This window comes from Nomascus leucogenys, chromosome X (genome assembly GCF_006542625.1).
Source record: "Nomascus leucogenys isolate Asia chromosome X, Asia_NLE_v1, whole genome shotgun sequence".
Lineage (NCBI taxonomy): Eukaryota > Metazoa > Chordata > Mammalia > Primates > Hylobatidae > Nomascus > Nomascus leucogenys.
Window position 1 is genome coordinate 37,190,769 of NC_044406.1, and position 18,525 is coordinate 37,209,293.

Below are 18,525 nucleotides of genomic sequence, written 5' to 3' on the forward strand. Positions count from 1 at the left end.
AATTTCTCAAAAAGAGATTCTATATTTGATGTCCAGTCTCCTCTACTTACGCTTTCTGCTCCAGACTTGCCGACCTCAAGCCTCTCCTTCAAAGTGTGTCCTCTGTAACTACAATCTCTTTAACTCCACCCCACTAAAATCCCACCACCCTGAAGGCTAGACGTGAGGCCCAATCTATCCCAGAAAGGTGTGTTAATCTCGATCCTAGGAAACCAACAATATCACCTCAAACTAAACACAGACTGAGGTGGAAACTTTCCCAACTCACTGATTTTTAAATGTGATAACAAAATGTGACAGCCCGCCAAAAAAAGCAATAAACTCAGAAATGGCAAATAGATTTAATGCAGAGTGTCAACTTCAATTGATTGATAGTGGCTGCCTAGAGTGCTGTGTTGAGTAGGTTTCTGAGGATGCACCCTGGCTTGAAGAGAAAGACTGGCAGGATTAACAATATCTGAAAACACAAGTAAGAGAAAATAAAAGGGTCAATTGACATCCAGCAAACAGAAAGGAATAAAATGCCAAAAGCAGTGTCTTGGCACACTCTCCACATCATTCTCCAACTTAGGCCTTCCTAGAATCATCCAGCTCCTCATCCCAGCCCCATAAGCCGCAGATGTCCCCACTGAAACCAAGGCAGATACCTGAAATCTCACTTGTAGGAGAAACCACAGGCACCAGAGCTGCCACTGGTGCTGGCACCAGCTCCACCAAGGCCAGCAAAGAGCCCAAATGTGAGAGTGGCAGTCAGGCTGGCACCAGCACTGAAGCCACCACTGGTGCTGGCAGTGGCACTGGCACTGTTATTGGTACTGGCACTGGCACCAGTGCTGGCACTGCCACTCTCTTGGGCTTTGGCTTTAGCTTCTGCTCCCGCCTGGATCCGGGCTTTGGCCCAGGGTCCGATATCAGCTTCGTCCCAGTTGCAGGGCCCGGCAGCATTCTCCGAGCCGAGCCCAATACCCATTCGAGCTCTAATCTCGGCCCTCGCCTTGGCTTCAGCTGCAGCCTCAGCTGCAGCCTTCAAATCTGCTTCCATCGCCTCTCGGTACTGAGCTGCCCATTCCTTGGGATCCTTCTTTTGTACCTGAAACAAAAATAACCATCAGAAGGAGCACAGACGGATTAAGCCATAGTAATAATACAGTATTACTATGTAAATAACCATCAGAAGGAGCATAAGAGGATTAAGCATCTACTCTTTATGCTAGGCACTATGCTACATGCTTAGTGTAAAAAGATAATAGTAATAATACAGTATTACCAGTAATTATGCACCTAATATTCCATCCCTGCTCTGACACTTACTAGCTCCATGACTTTGGACATGTCACCTACCAACCTCTCTGGGCCTCAGTTTTCTCATCTGTAACAGGGCAATGACATATCAGGTTGTAAGGCTTAAATGATTCAGATAAAGTGCCTGTTACAGTGTTTTGACAATTAACAGAAGCACCAAAACATTCAGATTTGAACTGCAGGCTGCTCTGCACACAGCCTGCCCCAGCCAGGGGCACCCCATGCTCTTGACTTGCCAAGCTCAGGCAGCTCTCCAATTACCTTGCAGGCAAACTTGAGGACTTTCATCTTGCTGGTCTCATAGTAAGAGCGCAGGCCCCAGAAGAACTCATATTCAGGGGGATTGCTATTGGGGACTCTGGCATAGTCCAGGTACCTTGGAAAGAGAAGTTCAAAGCCTTTATTTCTAAGACCATTCATGGCCTACCCATGCATAGACTGGACAACATTATCCACTAATGTAATGCCATTATCCATGGCAACATTATCCACTAATTACTACAGTCTTTCTTCCAATATTGACCCCTGTCCCACTGGTCTTGCCCAGAAGCCACATAGAGGTGTAGGGGGACATTTGTTCATAGGGAAGCCACAAGTTTGAGGCCCTCATCACAATGACCCCAGATTCCTGTTGGGTGTGTTGTAAACAGAGGAGCCATTCTTTGGGCCCCCTGCTCTGAGCACACCCCACTGCAAGTGTCTTGGCCTCAGCCTGGCCAAGCCCGGAAAGGTCCACCACAGAAAATGACCAGAAAGACTACAGAGGAAGAACAGCCAACAGCAGCATGCTTCACACATGCTGAATTCCTGACCCCTTGTGTGTGTGTCTGTGTGCACATGCGTGTGGCTGTGTGAGTGTTCGCATGTCCTCCAAGGACCAAGGATAGATGAGCCTTGGCCAGAAATTCAAGAGGACTGGGCTCCAGCCCCATACCAGCTGTGGGCCATGCTCAGATCTCCCCTCTTGGAGCCCCAGGTCTCTCAACTGTAAAATGGGGATGGGATGACAGCTGCAGGGTAGTTATGAAAATGAAATGAGATGTACAAGTCAACTCCCCAGCATGGTACCTGGTTGCCTGAAGCTACCATTCTATGTCATTTCTTTACGGAAATTAATTTCTATGAAGCTCTAGTTAGCAGAGTAAAAAGAACTAAGACTTTGGAGCCAAGTTCTAAACATAACTCTTCTACTTGCTACCTGTGTAACCCTGACCAAATGACTTCACCTCTCCAAACCTCAGTTTCTGCATACGTACAATGATGGTAATGATAATCCCTCCCTTATAGAACTGGTCTCAAGACAAATGTTGAGGTATATGTAACAGATCAGGAAACATGTGCTGCTCCTGTTTCCCATCACCGCCCAAGCAATAATCCCACCTGCATACATGCAAATATGTAAATATATACGCACATAGACACATGCATGCATGCGCCATGGCTTTATCACTCAGTTCTGAAATAGGCCAAATGCATGGAACACATGAACACCAGACAGAGATACTTACTTCTGCTTCACAAACTCATCAGTGATGAGCTTCTTCACGTCCCCAAAGAGTGAATGATGTATCCTGAGAGAAGAAAAAGAAAAATAAATAAACAAATAAATTCACTCAAGGCTGTGGCACTTCCCAGATGTGGGCAGAGGCATTTCCAAGATGGAAAAGAGGTTTCCAGCACAAGAGGGAAGCTCCATAGAAGCCCAAGAGACACTGAGAGAGGGAGCAGAGAGTTCAGGACCATTCGCCCATCATCCACCCAGGTCAGAACCCTGGGCCCTCTACCCAGTCCAGCACCCCACCCGCTCCACCAGACCACCAGACTGATGCAATCCTAGGACCGTCCTCTCTTGCCAAAGGACAACACGGACAGCAAGCGCTGAGAGAGCCCAATCATACCCAGGGCGCAGCCCCAACTTGCGCAGCACCTCCCAGATGACAGCTGCAAGGGGAGGGGAGGCAAGAGGAGACAGGGACAGAAATTGAACACATGGAATCCAGACCACAGCCACCCATTCAGCTGCAAGCCCAACCACTCACCCTCACTGGACCGATTTCCATTCATGAAGATGATGCTAAGAAGCACCATGAGCAGACCCAGCTTGGGTGAGTCCTTAGTCCTAGAGAAATAACAGGACAGAGAGGTTTATGTTCAGCAGCCATCTGCAATAGACACACCAGCCAACTCACTAGGCTAGCCTCTCCCAGATTCCTCAGATACAGAATTCTGCCCAGTCTCTGCTTCCAGCTCTATGCCACCCTTGGCAAGGCACTTAGACTTGCAAGCCTCAGTCTACTCTTCAGTAAAATAGAAAAATCTTATTTTCCCTTCCCTGGGTTTCCAAGAAGATGGAAGAATGGCTGTCAACCTGGTACAACACAAGCACTCAGTCAATGTGAGTCCCTTCTTTCTCTCCCAGAACCTTCAGCCCCACTGACACTCCTGTGCTTCATGCATCCTGATCCACCCACACCAGGAAGCCCTCCTTGAGAACCACTCTGCCAAAGCCAGGCCAGGCAGCCAGTAGGAAGAGGCAAGCAACGAAAGACTTGCTTTCCTGGGAAGGTTCTACAGAGACAGCAAACCTGACAGCAGGAATGTCCCACCCCAGGCTCCTACACCCTTCAGTCAATCAGAATCAGGTGCCACTACTGTGAGCAGGGCTCCAACTATGCATGGGAACTTGGACGGGGCTTTTGAAACCCTGTCTTTCCTGACTCTTAGAGAGGATGGGGGAAGTAGGACAAAGAAAGGGTAGCAGCACATGGCCAAAGCAGAAGCCCCCACACCTCAGCCCTTTCCCAGCTTACGTTCCCAGTATGCCTGCATCAGTGGGCTCTAAGGTGCTGAGAAGAATGTACAAGTGGTCATTCTTATCAATTTCCTTCAACTGAATCCCAAATACCTGTGGATGGGGAGAACAGCTTGTGAAATGACAAAATTCAGCTTCCAGGGCATGCTGCAGCTCCCTATGTACCTAGGAGTTTTCCATGTGTGAGAAATCAGTGAGATAATGCACACAAAGTACATAGCTAAGTGCCTGGCACCCAGTAAACACGCTGCAAATGTACTACTGTCATCATCATCTTTGTGATGAGTAGGACTCTAGGGAGACAGAGAATGGGGAATGAAAGGGAGAGGTGAAATCTCAAATACATGGCAGGAGCTGTGGACAGAAGCCAGGACTAAGTTGAGTGTCTTGGGTCCTAGCTGTACTTTTACCATTGACTTGCTGTGTGACCCATCGCTAATCTACACCCCTCCCTAGGCCACTGTCTGCCCCTCAGCATAGTGATGGAGCTGGATTAGCAGGTCTCTTTGGTTCCCCCGAGAAGGGACTTGTACATTTTTGTTCAATTCAAGGCTTCCCCACTGTGCCCATCCCCCAGGGCTGCCCCTTCACCTTCTCCAAGGAATAGCCTGCTCGTTCAATGATTTCAGGGTACACATCAGTGTATTCTTTGATGATGTCCTTCAGCATGTCTGCAAGGGGAGAGTGTTGTGAGCACCTGACTGAAGAGATGCCAGGTGGCCCTGATGCCCAAGCTAAAGACTCTTTGCCAACCACACCAAGGGTGGCATAACCCGGTTCTGTGCTTGTCAACAGAGATGCTAGCACTGCCAAATTAGAACTTTGGGAGGACAGAGATATAAGCATAAGAGCAGGGGATATCCCCAGCACAATGGTGTAAGGGCAATGGAGGGCAGAGCTCAGCGCAGAGGGAGGATTGGTAGGACTTTACCTGAGCGCTTGATGGGAATCTTCGTCTGGTCTTTAGCCAAAAGGTACTTCACCAAATCATTTGCCTGGCAGAGTAGAAAAAGATGGAGAGACCAAAACAAGTTTGCAGAAAACTTGAGACGATAGCAAAGAAAAGGGCAGCCAAGGCAGTAGAAAAGGCAGAGTAAAAACGGCAGAGTTCTTACCCTCCCTTGCAAAAGGGCCACATCCCGAGGTGGTGGTGCTTCAGGCTCTTGGGATGACTGGAGCTTGGCAGCTCTACGGCGAGCCTTGCCCCTACGGGCTTTAGGTGATCTCAGGGAGAGCAAGGCTCTCCGGGCCCAAGCAGCCAACCGAGTCCTTGATGCCCTGCGGGCCCAAAAGGCTATGGGACCCCTTGAAGCCCTGCGGGCCATTGAGGCCATTAGGGCCTTTGAGACCCTTCGGCCACCTGTGGTTCCAGAAGCCTGACTCTGATCACTGCTGCCATCCTCTTCCCCATCCAGATGCTTCACCTGCATCAACAGAGAGGAAGCTCAACATCACCAGATGAAGCAAGTGGTCCTTTTCCTCTCCCTATCTCTTCCAGGAAGCACCCGCTAATCCCACCCCTGTAGTAACAGCCTGACTCAATAGATGTTGGCCATGCTGAACCCTCGGTTTGTCTCTCACTGACTTCCAAGCAGGTGTTTCATCTGCCTAGCAGGCCAGGAGCAAACCAAGGGTGGGTGGAGGCTGAGTCTTCTGCTCTTTCTGTGCCCACTACTGGCTCTGCTTGAACCATCCTAGACAAGCCGCTTCACCTCTCTGGAACTCAGCTTCCTTCTCCATAAAATTGAGGCTATGAGAATTACTTTCAAGATTTAATGAGATAACCTGCATAAATGTGCTTAGCTCAAGGCCTAATACAGGGCAGCTACTATGTAAACATAAACTGCATTATATTCAGATTGCACCTCCCCATCAGTCTGCAAACTCTCTGAAGACAGGAATTACATCACATTACTCTCAGTGCCCCCCACAGCCCTGATGAGCACAGGGATCTTTCTAAATGTTTGTAGAACAAATGAACCAACTGAGAGGAGAGGAGTAGAAAACCAAGGGTGGTGACTGCAGAGGTCTTACCTTTCGGGCTTTCTTGGCTTTGACCTTGGGCCGAGTATCCTGATTCTCCTGAGACGGGGCAGCTGCACTCTCAGGCTCAGGTTCATCTGCTGGGGCCTGAGAGGGTGCAGCCTCAGTCTCCTGGGCCTTTGTATTGACCTTCGTATCAGCCACACGGCTGACCTTTTTGGTCTCAGTGGCAGGCATTGTCACAGCCTGCGGGTCAGCATTCTGTTTCTTGGTGTCAGCTGCTAGACTCTTGTTTTCAGCTGCCAGAACCTGGGTATCAGTCAGCTGAGTAGTAGATGAGGCCTGGGTGGCAGGTGCCTCCTGAGCCTCTGGGGTCTTTGAGACCTCTGTGGCCTTTGAGACCCCAGAGGCTTTTGAGACCTTCACATCCTCTGAGACCTCCAGTGCCTTTGAGGCCTTCGCTGTCTCTGGGACCTCCACATTCTGGGTCACTGTCAATAGAGTCTGCATCATCGGGCTACTGTCCTTTTCTGAAGCTTCAGCCTGCAAGAGGAAGCAAGGAAGTTCACAGACCTTCTCCCCACCCCCAACTAAGCAAATGGCTCCAAAATTCCAAGGCCACATTTCTCTGACCTGTACTGACTCCTACCTGCGGTGTGCTCTGACCACCTCAGCCCAACAAGGCCTCCCTTTCCTCTGAGCAAGAACTGATGGCAGAAGAGGGGCCCGCCCACCTTCTCTCCCTCCCTCCACTGGGCAGGGGGACACCCAGGCAGGAAAGTAGGTGGAGAAGGACAAGGATGAGAGGGGAAGAGCCAAGGGACTTGGGGCAGCAACAAGGGCTGGAGAGGAAAAGCAGCTGAGGAAAGCACAGAAAGAGGCCTTACCTGGAAGCGAGTTAGACCCGCACCACTCTCGCTTGTGTCAGACATGTCTCAGTTTGGCCTGGCAAGAGCTGAGCCTGAAGGGGAGAAGGCCTGGGTCAAGTTGAAGCCCACTGAACGTGCTCTCCCCTGTTGTGCCTGGAGGCTGATCCTCACCTTCCGTAGGTCCCCAATTCCAACCCCCTCCACCACCCTCAACGACTCCGTTCTCAGATACAGGAATTCAAAGCTTCTAAGTCTCAATTCTCTACAGCCGCACCCTCCCCTTCTCCAGGAAGATGTGCCAGCGCGGCAGCTCTGAGGACCCCGCCCCTTTTCCCAGTGCACCCCCCCACCCAGCCGCAAGTCGATAGAGCGCATGCGCCTCGGTGCAGGGCCGATCTCAGCCCCGCCCGCTTTCCCAGCACGAGCCCTTTCTTTGATGTCCACCGTGCACATGCGCATTCAGCAGCTGGCTCTTCTCAGTGCTGGCCCTTCTCAACACGCCCCTTTCTAGCGAAACATAGTGCGCATGCGCAATGGTCGTGGTCTCAGTCTGGCACTCTGCCCCGACACACGCCCCTCTCCAGGTCCGCAGTACCATTCGGTCCCGCCCCCTGCCCAACAAGCCTTCCTCCAAAATTGTCGCAGTGTCTGGTGGGCCCGGCCCCTCCCCTACTCACGCCCTACCGAGTCCAGTGTCTCTTGGCCCCGCCCTTCTTCCTAACACGCCCCCCTCCAAACAGGCGCATCTTCGTTCCGCCCCTTCCCTATTACACCCCCTCCTCAAATAAATATTGAGCTAGTGATTCCATCTTGGGCCCGGCCAAACCGGGTCCAGTCCCCTCCCTTCCCAGCCGGATGGATCCGGTACGATCCGGTCCTTATGGCAGGTTTTCTCCAGATCCCAGAGGGTGGGGCCGACCCCTAGCGGGGCTCTCATCCAAAAGCCGGCCCGGCTGCTCACCTCGTCCTCCTACAATTCCCGAGTGCGTCCACTCACTCCAAGCCCCTCCGAAACTCAGAGACTGCCCTCCCCTCTCTAGGCCGGAAGTGGTCCCGCCCCTTTCCGCCTCCCTAGGGGGCCTCCGTCCCAGCCTGTCTGCCCCTCCCCCGCTCCCTGCTCCTCATTCCTTATGCCCCCCTCCGTATTCCCTTAGCCTGGCTCCCTACTCCCTATTCCTACCTCACGTTTCCTATTTACTCCAGAATTCCTTCTTCCCATTCCTTACATCCTCCTCCGTGTTACGTTTGCACACCCTGCCTCTCAGTATTCCTTAACCCCTCTCTGCATCCCCGATTCTCTTCTCTGGATCTTCACTCCCCCTCAGTGTTCCCCTCCCTCCTTGTATTCCTCGTCCCCCTCCCAACATTCCTGGTTCCCCGTTTTTCTCCCCTCCTCCCTCCGCTAGTCTCTGCTCCCAGTCTGTACAGCCTACTACTTTCTCAGTCGTCCTCATTGCCTGCACCCCACTCCAGGTCACCTCTGCTTCAGCTGCAGTGGTGCAGTAAGAATTGCTCATCTGCCTGGCTATGGGTTCGAGGGGTCTGGAACCACTGTCTGACCTCCATAAAACCCCAATCTCAACGCCCCTCACCTTGTCCTCCAGCGAGTTCGGGATGCGTCTGCCTTCTCTAAGTCCCTCTCGAAGTCTCAGCCTCCTGGACTAGAGCTGCAGACAGCCCAACCCAGCCCAGCCCCTTTCCGCAGCCCCCTGCCACCCCCCCTCGCCTTCCTCGGGGGTGGGGCAATGGGGCCCCGCTCAGGGCTGTCTGACGCCAAAGCCCATGTTTATGCCACTGTACCAGACTCAGTCTGAAGCTCTTCCAACCCAAACCGCCCCCTGAAAGCAAGTCATTCATTGAATTTATTTTTATATCTTCATTTTTGCTTATTACAAAGGTAATATGTTGTTGTTTTGTTGTTGTTGTTGTAAAAATTCAAACAATGCAGTAATATATAACACACCAATGAAAGGCCACTCATCTCCCCGAAATAACCACTATTAACATTTTGCTATCCAGATTTTTTTTCTATTCGTATACTAATTATTCAGGTTCTCTCTCCGACAAATGGTACACTATACATACCTTCTGTTCTGCGACCTGTTTTTTTCCAGTTATATATAAAACATCTTTCCGTTAGTGCACATTTTTCTAAACAGCTGCATGATCTTTTCTTGCATAGATGTCCCATAATTTATTGAACCAGTCCAGTACACATGTACATTTAGATTGTTTGGGGCACTTTTTTTTTGTTGTTGTTATTTATGGTATTTTTTGCTAGCTCAAATGCTACAAAAAAGTCTTCCATTTTGAAGCAAAATTTGTCAACTTACTCCTAAAAAGTACATGGAATAACATTCCCACCAGCAATGTCTCCCGTGTACGTGTCACATATTACAAATATTTTTCATGTTATTTATGATAATTTTTGCCAAACAAAAATGTTTAATTATTATGTAGTCAAATATATCCATTTTTCCTTCATCACAACTGGATTTCTGCTGCTTGCTTAAAGATGCTTTTCACACTCCTATAACAAACCCCGTTTTTTTTTTCAAGCACTTTTGTGGCTTTATTATTTACATTCAGATGTTTGATCATTTCAAAATTTATTTTCTATACGGATAGCAGCTTGATTACTCTTCAAAATCATAGTCTCTTACCCCTACATCATGTGCAAACTAATCCATCTTTTCCCTCTCTGCTTTGAAATGGCACCTCTATCACATAATAAATTCACATAAGCAATTGGATCTATTCAAGAGAACAAAATAAGATGTAAAATAATAGGAAATAGACAAATCATCATTAATTACTGAATATATAAATGCAGACCTGGAAAACCCAAGAGCATCAACTAAAAAGTTATTAGAAACCATAATAAAATTCAGCACAACTGTTAGCTGCAGAAATAATATTCAGTGCCTTTCCACATATAAATGTAATTCAAATGGACACAAGTCTTCTGCTTTATGTGGTCACCTTTTACTATGCAAATAACATATCATGAATCCCTATGTTCCATGGATAATTCAAGATAGACAAACACACAAATTTCTTGCATATTCAAGGCAGGCTTCTGTTTTCCTGTCTTTTCTCTTTCTCTGAATTATTGCTCTCTCCAAGTGTGTGATACCAGTTCACCATGTTCTTGCCTCCTAGATTTTCTCCCTCATCCACACTAGACATAGCCCCTCCTTTTCTTCTACTTCTGGCATCTCAAATTCCCCACCCCTTCCAAATCATGGCAAGTTGGCAAGTTTTGAATGCCAAGATGAAGACTTTGGTGTTGATCCTGAGAGCACCCAGGAGTTATTAAAGGATTCTAGGCAAGAACACAGCATAGGTTTGTGTTTTAGAAAGAACACCTAGCTGCTATATGGAGTATGGAATTAGGTGTTGTCTTGGAAACAGGGAGAGTAGTTATGACTTTTGTAGTCATCTAGGTAAGCAATGATTGTGCTTTGGCCTAGAGTGGTGGCAGATAGTGAGAAGTGATTGAATCGAGGAGATAGTAAAGAAGTAAAAAGTAACTGGACTTGAGTAACTGGATTGTGAAGAGAAGGGCAAGGAGGAGGGGAGTGTCAAAGGGAACTCTTGGTGATCTGATTTGAGAGATTGTGTGAATGGTAACCCCTTCCACTGAGATCAGGAATACTGAAGGAAGAGCGGGTTTGAGGAGCAGGTTAGACGAGAACTGAACATTGCTTTTGAGGCACCTGTGGCATGTCTAGGTGGAAATGTACCACAGGCAGTTGAATATACATGTCTGAAGCTCAGAGGAGTGGTCTAGGCTGAGGTTATAGATCTAGGAGTCATTAGTACATAAATAGTTCTTGAATTCATGAGAAAGGGTAACAGCACCCTGGTGAATGCATAGTGCTAGAACAGACATGGGCCCACGGAAGAGCCCTGCAGCCCAACAGCATCTTTGGTATAGGTGGAGGAAAAGAAACTCATGAAAGAGGCTGATAAGGAGTGACCAAAGAGGCAGAGAGAAAAACAAGAGAGGGCCGGGCATGGTGGCTCACACCTGTAATCCCAGCACTTTGGGAGGCCGGGTGGGCGGATCACCTGAGGTCAGGAGTTCAGGACAAGCCTGGTCAACACGGTGAAACCCCATCTCTACTAAAAATACAAAAAATTAGCTGGGTGTGGTGGACCACACTTGTAGTCTCAGCTACTGGGGAAGCTGAGGCAGGAGAATCGCTTGAACCCGGGAGATAGAGGTTGCAGTGAGCCGAGATTGTGCAACTGCACTCCAGCCTGGGTGACAGAGCAAGACACCATCAAAAAAACAAACAAACAAACAAAAAACAGGAGAAAGGAGTGTCACAAAAGTAAGGGAAGAGATTGTTTCAAAAGGAGGGAGGAGTCAAGGTCTATAGTGATGAATGCTGCCAAGAATCAAGAAAAGTAAGACCTGAAAAAATGTCTGGGGATTTTGATGATCAAGTGGTGGTCTCTGGTGACCTTGGAAGGAATAGTTTCAGTGCACATGTTTGTGGCATAGCTTGCTAATTGCTTACCCTGATATCCATCCTCCTCTTCTTCCTTAGTAATAAGCCATCTGATTTTTAGCTAGATACATAGCCTCCCAGAATAAAGGCCATGAGGACTAGGGTCACACTCTAAGGATACTGGATTAGTAAACTAAAAAGAACCTGGATCCGTAACAATTTCATGAAGCCAACGTGAACTGCCTACCTCTGGATTTCTTTTAGGTGCGGCAAATAGATGTATGTCTTATTTAAGCCATTGTTATTTCAGAGTCTATTCCATGCAGCAGTTTCCTGATTGCAGTGAGTTGAGATATGAATAGCAGGTGAGGTATACATGACAATGGGTATGGAATGCTTTCCCAAGAAACGCCTGAGCTTGATTTCAAGGCTTTCCCAAAATCCAGCCCTGACTGCTTTTCCAGCCCTTTTCCTGCTGTTTTCCTGAGAGTACTAGATATAGTTGCCTATATTCCACCTAAACAGAACACTTCACTATTACCAGATATGCCCTGCCTTCTCTTGCCTAGGAGCCTTTGTTATGCAATTTTGTCCCCATGGGGAACACCCTCTGCTACAAGTACTCTTCTGGTATATCTACGCTCGGTTACAACCACCAACATTTTTTTTTTTTTTTGAAGAATAAAATAACTTTTTTTTTTTATTATACTTTAGGTTTTAGGGTACATGTGCACAATGTGCAGGTTTGTTACATATGTATCCATGTGCCATGTTGGTGTGCTGCACCCATTAACTCGTCATTTAGCATTAGGTATATCTCCTAATGCTGTCCCTCCCCCCTCCCCCCACCCCACAACAGTCCCCGGAGTGTGATGTTCCCCTTCCTGTGTCCATGAGTTCTCATTGTTCAATTCCCACCTATGAGTGAGAACATGCGGTGTTTGGTTTTTTGTCCTTGCGATAGTTTACTGAGAATGATGTTTTCCAGTTTCATCCATGTCCCTACAAAGGACACGACCTCATCATTTTTTATGGCTGCATAGTATTCCATGGTGTATATGTGCCACATTTTCTTAATCCAGTCTATCGTTGAACAACCACCAACATTTTAAGTTTCACAATGTTTTAGGTCCCAGTTGTGGTCTTTGGGATCCTGGGGTAACTTAAAGGAATACAGAGTCAGAACATTAGGAGATATTATTGGATTCAGGAAGTCAGGAAAAATCTCAGTCCAAATCCATCATAGAGGCATTCCCAAAGATTGTCAAACCCAAACTTCCCCAGACCCCTCTCAATTCCACCACCTTCATAACATAATACCATTAACACCCTTATCTTATGACCTGGGGATCAGAGGATAGGTGGCAACCTTATCGGGGGAGAAAAGACAAATTAGTTCTTAATCTTTACCCTTTGACCAGACAGATTTCCTCCCACCTTCTCCTTGTGAACTCTTGGAATCTTGATCTTCAGCATCCACCCATAAACTCTGATGAACCTAGGTCACTGGGTCTCAGGCCCATTTCTAGCACCCATAGATCAGTAGAGAAATATCTGAGACCATATAGATCCTACATATCAACTAAGAGGAAAGATGAAAGGCTGTTATCATCAGGCAGCTCTGTTCTGGAGATAAGGAAAGGCAGGCTAAGGATTGCTTAGTGCAGAATGTCGAGACAGAACTGTCTAGTCCCACAGGCATCCAAGACTCCAGACTCCTCAAGCTCAAATGGAAAGCCCAGAATATCCCCACCACCAATCCTATCCTAGTACATTTACCTTCTCCCAAACTATACAGAATCCGTATCTCTGAATTTTGGAAAATTTGGGAGAGGGTAGCAAAGGTTTCCTTTTAATAAAAGGCTGCCTGTCACTTCTTTAGTCATTTAAACCATGCAGCTCAGCATAGAAATCAACTTTAAATTGGACATCAGACTTTCTTGTTCTTCAGATTTCCATAACCATTCCCACCATTGGGAAAGGCCTAATAATTGTTCCTTCTCCTGCGGCCCATGCCCCACCCCTGTTGGACCCTTTCTGTCCCCCAACATGCTGGCAACTTCTCTCCTTTCCATTTCCAGGCTTCTATATCCTCTCTCACTCTCTCTCTCTCCCCCTCACCTCCCCCAGGGTCTCACTCCGTCACTCTGGTTGAAGTGCAGTGGTGTGATCCCAGCTCACTGCAACCTCCACCTCCTGGGCTCAAGTGATCCTCCCACCTCAGCCTCCAGAAGTAGCTGGGACTACAGGCACATGCCACCACACCCTACTAATTTTTGGGGTTTTGTTTGTTTGTTTGTATTTTTGGTAGAGATGGGGTTTCACCATGTTGCCCAGGCTGGTCCCAAATTCTTGGACTCAGGCGATTCACCCGCCTCAGCCTCCCAAATTGTTGGGATTACAGGCATGAGCCACCGTACCTGGCCTATGTCTTCTTTCTTGAGATGCTGGTGAAATCTCATTTTTTCCCCTTTTATATGTAGGGCAATTTAGTTAACTTTGTTTCACTCTAAGCCCTAAGGGTTACCTTTCCACAGCAAAAATGACATTTTGTCAAACAAAAGACAAATTTCCCATAGATGAGGAAACCTGCTACCCACTTTTGGACTAACCCTCATTCTCCCCTGTTCTCTGTATATTGAGTCCTTCCTCAGCACAAGCTTGTGAGCTATGATTAGGCCATTCAACAGAAAATGAGCACCAACTATGTATTAGACACCTCTACAGAGGTGGCCCTTGCTCTTAAGGGGTTTATTTTTATACTGTGTGAACATTAGCCTCATTTCACAGATGGCAATATTAAAAGTGAGAGAGGTAACTTGCCCAAGGCAAGGCGACCAATGAGTGGCACAGAGAGGACTTGAACCCAAGTCAGTGGAATATCAAATACCAAAGACTTAACCACTACACTATACTTTGTCCAATGATTTAAGTCCCAGAATATCCTTTCCAACACTCTTCACAGACATATGCTAGGCACATTACAGTATGTTTTTCATCTATGGAGGCATGTCTAACTGAATATCCATATGCCCATTTAGATATTGTCATAAGTGTCATAGGAAATATAATTATTTCATTGTTTTGAGATCAACATGCAGTTTTTAACATTTGATTTTTATGAATTTCATGCTTGTACATGACAACAAATGAAATAGTACAGAAGATCATATGATAAAAACGAATAGTCCCCTGCCTCAACCCTCCCCATTTCCATCCCACCCCCTCAAAGCCAACTTTTAACAGTTTTTAGTTTTAGCTCTACTGTCGGTTCCCTTTACAACTCTAGATAATATGTATGTAATGTTTCTTTTTTCAAAAAAATTAGACAATATCCTATTGATTCCCAGAGATGGCAGTAAGGATTTTGTTTATGTACTGTGCCTCACTTTTCCCTCTACTCCCCTGCAATGGTTAACACCAATGTTCTTTTTTTGTTTTTGGTTAATTTTATAACTTGAAAAAAATATACTCAGACCTCTATTTTGTATTCCATCCATTTTGACAGATAATTTTGACTCCCCATTTTTTAAGACAAGGATATTATGGCTACAACCCTCCTCCTGCCCATTCAGTGTCCCACATTGTCAGTTTTATCTTTCCTTTTACATTGCCCTGGTTATTAACGTTTACATTCTGTTCTGCAGCCACAATCAGATCTTCCCTGCTTTGTCTCCCCAGGTTGACTCTATGACCTGAAACCCAATAAACAGCATTCACATTATCATGGCTATGTAAATATTTTTCAAAATCTAGCCAAGTAGTGAGCCTGGAATACACTTCCTTCTCTTCGAGTTCAATGTCACAATCTTTGGGCCTGTCAGAGGAGAATGTTTCTAGCATCAAGGTCAAATGGAATCTTTCTTATACTCTAATCAGCTGCTCATAATCATATTACATTTTATTTTGCTTTGTATTTGGCCAAGACTTTCTTGAATAATTACACACACACACACACACACACACACACAGAGTTTCTAAAAGCCTTTCTTTTTTCCTTGAATTATATGCTTTTATTGTATTCACTCATTCAACAAGTATTTTTTGAGTGTCTGCTACGTGCCAGGTACTGTTCTAGGAGATTAAGCTAGGGCAGTGAAGAAGACAGATAGCAATTCTTGGCCCCCATAGAGCTGATTCTAGTAAGGGAGAGAGAAAAGATAATAAGATAAATCAGTAAAATGTATCCAAATTAAAATGTGTGATAAGTGCTATGGAGAAAAATTTCAGTTTTAAATAGGCTGGTCATAACAATGTTTTGTATATTTCAAAATAGCTAGAAAAGGTAAGTTGAAATGTTCCCAACACATAGAAATGATAAATACTCAAGGCAACGGATACCCTAAATACCCTGACTTGATTATTACACATTCTATGCATGTAACAAAATATCAACGTATCCCATAAATTTGTACAAATATTATGTATCAATAACAAAAAAATTAAAAAATAAGTAAATAGGTTGGTCAGGGAAATACTGAAAAGGTAGCATGTGGGCAACGACTTGCATAAGGTGAGAGAACTAGCCAAGTGGATACTTGGTGAGAAAACATTCCAAGCAGAAAGAACAGTCATTGCAAAGGCCATGGGACAGGATCATGCCTGGCATTTTTTTCCCATGCCTGGCACTTTTGAAGAACATAATGGCCAGAGTTGCTAGAGTGATGGAGGAAGGCAGGAAGGGAAGTAATAGGAAATGGGGTCAAATGGGTAATGAGGGCTTGCCTCAGCGACCCCTCTCACATAGGGCCATGTAAGCCACAAGCAGGATCCACAGGAGAGTTTTGAGCAAAAAGGGGACAGGATCTGACTTGGGTTTCAGAAGGATCCCTCTGGTTGTTGTAAAAATATACTGGTGGGAGGCAGAAAAGGGGATGATGAAGGCTGAAGCAGGAGGACCAGTAAGGAGGCTGCTGCAGTCATTGCTTGAATTGGATTCACTCTTTCCTGGATTCACTGTTCTGGGCACCTGTCTGGAGATCCTTCTTCAGGTGTAGGAAATTATTATAACTTCTAATACATCTATTTTTTGAGACAGGGTCTCACTCTGTCTCCTAAGCTGGAGTACAGTGGCACAATCATGGCTCACTGTAACCTCAAACTCCTGGGCTCAAGCAATCCTCCCGCCTCTGCTTCCCAAGTAGCTGGGATTTACAGATGAGAGCCATCACGATTGGCTATTTCTTTTTACTTTTTTTTGTAGAGTCAGGGTCTCACTGTGTTAGCCAGGCTGATCTCAAACTCCTGGCCTCAAGCGATCCTCCCGCCTCAACCTCCCAAAGTGCTGGGATTACAGATGTGAGCCACCACTTCTGGCCTAATATGTTTTCAATAAAGTTTCCTTCATTGTTTTGTTTTCTCTATCTAGAACTCCTATCATTTGAATGTCTAATTTGCTAGATTAATCCCTCTCTCTTAAATTTTCTCTTACATTTTCTGTTGCCTTGGCTTTTTTGCCCTGCATTCTGGGAGATTTCCTCATTTCCCAGTCCTGGGAAATTTATTATTTCAGTAACTTATTTTTAATTTCTAAGGAATCTCTGTTTTCTCTGATTGTTCCTGTTTTATGGCATCTAGTTCTTGTTTTATGCATGTTATATCTTCTTGAATCTTATTCAGAATAGTATCAATTTTTCCCCTGAAGTTCTCTTTTGTTTCCCAGATCCTCAAATTGCTCTAGGGTCAGTTGTTCTATTTGTTTCTTTTAGTATTTTGCTTTCATGCTACAGGCTTCCTTAATTTGCTTGAGGCTCCTTGGCTACTCATTCATATTTAAGAGAAAAGGACTGGGTAGCTGATGGGAGTTTTCTCTGTTGCTGTATAAGCAGAGCTGCTCTCTAGCTAGGACTCTCCCTCGTGAGGAAATCCTGAGAGGAAACTTGGTGCGGACTTGTGGGAGGTGGCAACTGACAGGTTTTGGGACCCACAGATGCCAGAATGAGAAGACTTTGTTGTGATGCCAAATGCCCTAGGACAAATCTGAGTGTTCCTGGGGCAGTTTGTAAAATGTCATCAGAGATTTTGCCCCTGAGAGTAAGTACTGGAGCTGTCTGTGCTCCCTGAGTGGATAGGTGGAGGCGGGAGGGCCGGGGCGGCAGGATTCTGACTGCGGCTGATAGTCCTTGCACAGACCTTCAAGTACTTTCCTTTTTCTCAGCCCCATTCCTCACTCCCACCCTCCACAAGACCTGCAGATCCTGAGTCCAGAGCACCTCAGCTCTGCCCTTCTCCCTCCACTCAGGTCTCTGAGGACAGGGAGCTTTCCAGACTTTTGATCTCTGTCATGCCTCATCCTGCCCTCCTCCTAGCAGCTATTTACTGATCACTTACCATGTGCCAAGCATTCTAAAAGTACAAACTCACTTAATCTTCATAAGAACTTTATGAAGTAGGTGCTATTACTATTCTTATTTTATAGATGAAGAAACTGAGGCTACAGAGAGGTTAATTAACTTGCTCAATATTATACAGTCAGTAAGTGGCAGAACTGAGATTCAAACCCAGGTGGTCTGAGTCTAGAGCCTGTATTTTGAAACCACTGTGTTATATTCTTTCTCAGTCCAGCCCCAGCCTGTCTTGGCCTCTGGCTATTCTAGAGATTGTAAGTCTTATTATGTCTATGGGACCCCTAAATTGTTATGGGATCCTGAGTAAGTCCCTCCCGGCACTAGGCTAAAGTCAATACCAGGGAAGACCAGTATTGGGGGCTTGCCTTGCCAATCCCTCTCTCATCGCCACTACCTTTTTAAGATGATCAATGCTAAGTGACCTTTCTCCGGCCCCAGTTACTGGGCTCCTGTGGATGTTTATAGGAAAGAAAAACCCCACCCTGAGCCAACACAGAAAACAGACAGACCCAGCACTCTGGTATGTTTAGTTTCCATTCATCTTACAGCTGGATGAGGGGAAAAAAAGGAAGCATGGAACTGGCCCTTCTCCAGGCAAGATGCCAGCCCCAGCTCCTGGACAATCCTGGCTTGTGTGAGCCTCAATGCCACATTCAGAGCCTTCCCCACCCTTCAGGATGGTCCCTCCCTCTCAAGAGAAGGGATACCTGGAGGTTTAAAAGAGCAAGGGTTTGGAGATCGGGCTCAGATCT

The 18,525-nt window shown here is 46.3% G+C and overlaps 1 protein-coding gene and 1 non-coding gene across 3 annotated transcripts; both read right to left on the reverse strand.

Moving 5' to 3' along the window:
- Positions 1 to 322: 322 nt before the first annotated feature.
- Positions 323 to 8,762, reverse strand: LOC100604845 (melanoma-associated antigen D2). 2 transcript variants are annotated; one of them, XM_003276317.2, is made up of 13 exons: positions 8,559 to 8,762; positions 6,985 to 7,058; positions 6,149 to 6,640; positions 5,230 to 5,538; positions 5,046 to 5,109; positions 4,706 to 4,785; positions 4,113 to 4,207; positions 3,342 to 3,421; positions 3,201 to 3,243; positions 2,811 to 2,873; positions 1,564 to 1,678; positions 648 to 1,090; positions 323 to 457 (listed from the first exon to the last, which is right to left on the reverse strand). In XM_003276317.2, the coding sequence occupies exons 2-12, from the start codon at positions 7,027 to 7,029 to the stop codon at positions 656 to 658; spliced, it is 1,821 nt and encodes a 606-aa protein (XP_003276365.1). In that variant the 5' UTR covers positions 7,030 to 7,058; positions 8,559 to 8,762; the 3' UTR covers positions 323 to 457; positions 648 to 655. The 2 variants fall into 2 exon arrangements, with proteins under 2 accessions (XP_003276365.1, XP_030663468.1); XM_030807608.1 differs by lacking the exon at positions 8,559 to 8,762 and adding an exon at positions 7,928 to 8,021.
- On the reverse strand, positions 1,861 to 1,991 carry LOC115833461. The gene has a single exon (XR_004028892.1). It is a non-coding gene; the product is annotated as a small nucleolar RNA SNORA11 (small nucleolar RNA).
- Positions 8,763 to 18,525: the final 9,763 nt, after the last annotated feature.

What these genes read in the sequence shown, in the direction of transcription:
- LOC100604845 (XM_003276317.2), bottom strand. Translation starts at nt 7,029, where the DNA reads ATGTCTGACACAAGCGAGAGTGGTGCGGGTCTAACTCGCTTCCAG. An exon ending in AAGCCAAGAAAGCCCGAAAG is followed by an intron (nt 5,539 to 6,148) that starts GTAAGACCTCTG and finishes CTGTTGATGCAG; the next exon opens with GTGAAGCATCTGGATGGGGA. An exon ending in CAGGCTATTCCTTGGAGAAG is followed by an intron (nt 4,208 to 4,705) that starts GTGAAGGGGCAG and finishes CCCCATCCACAG; the next exon opens with GTATTTGGGATTCAGTTGAA.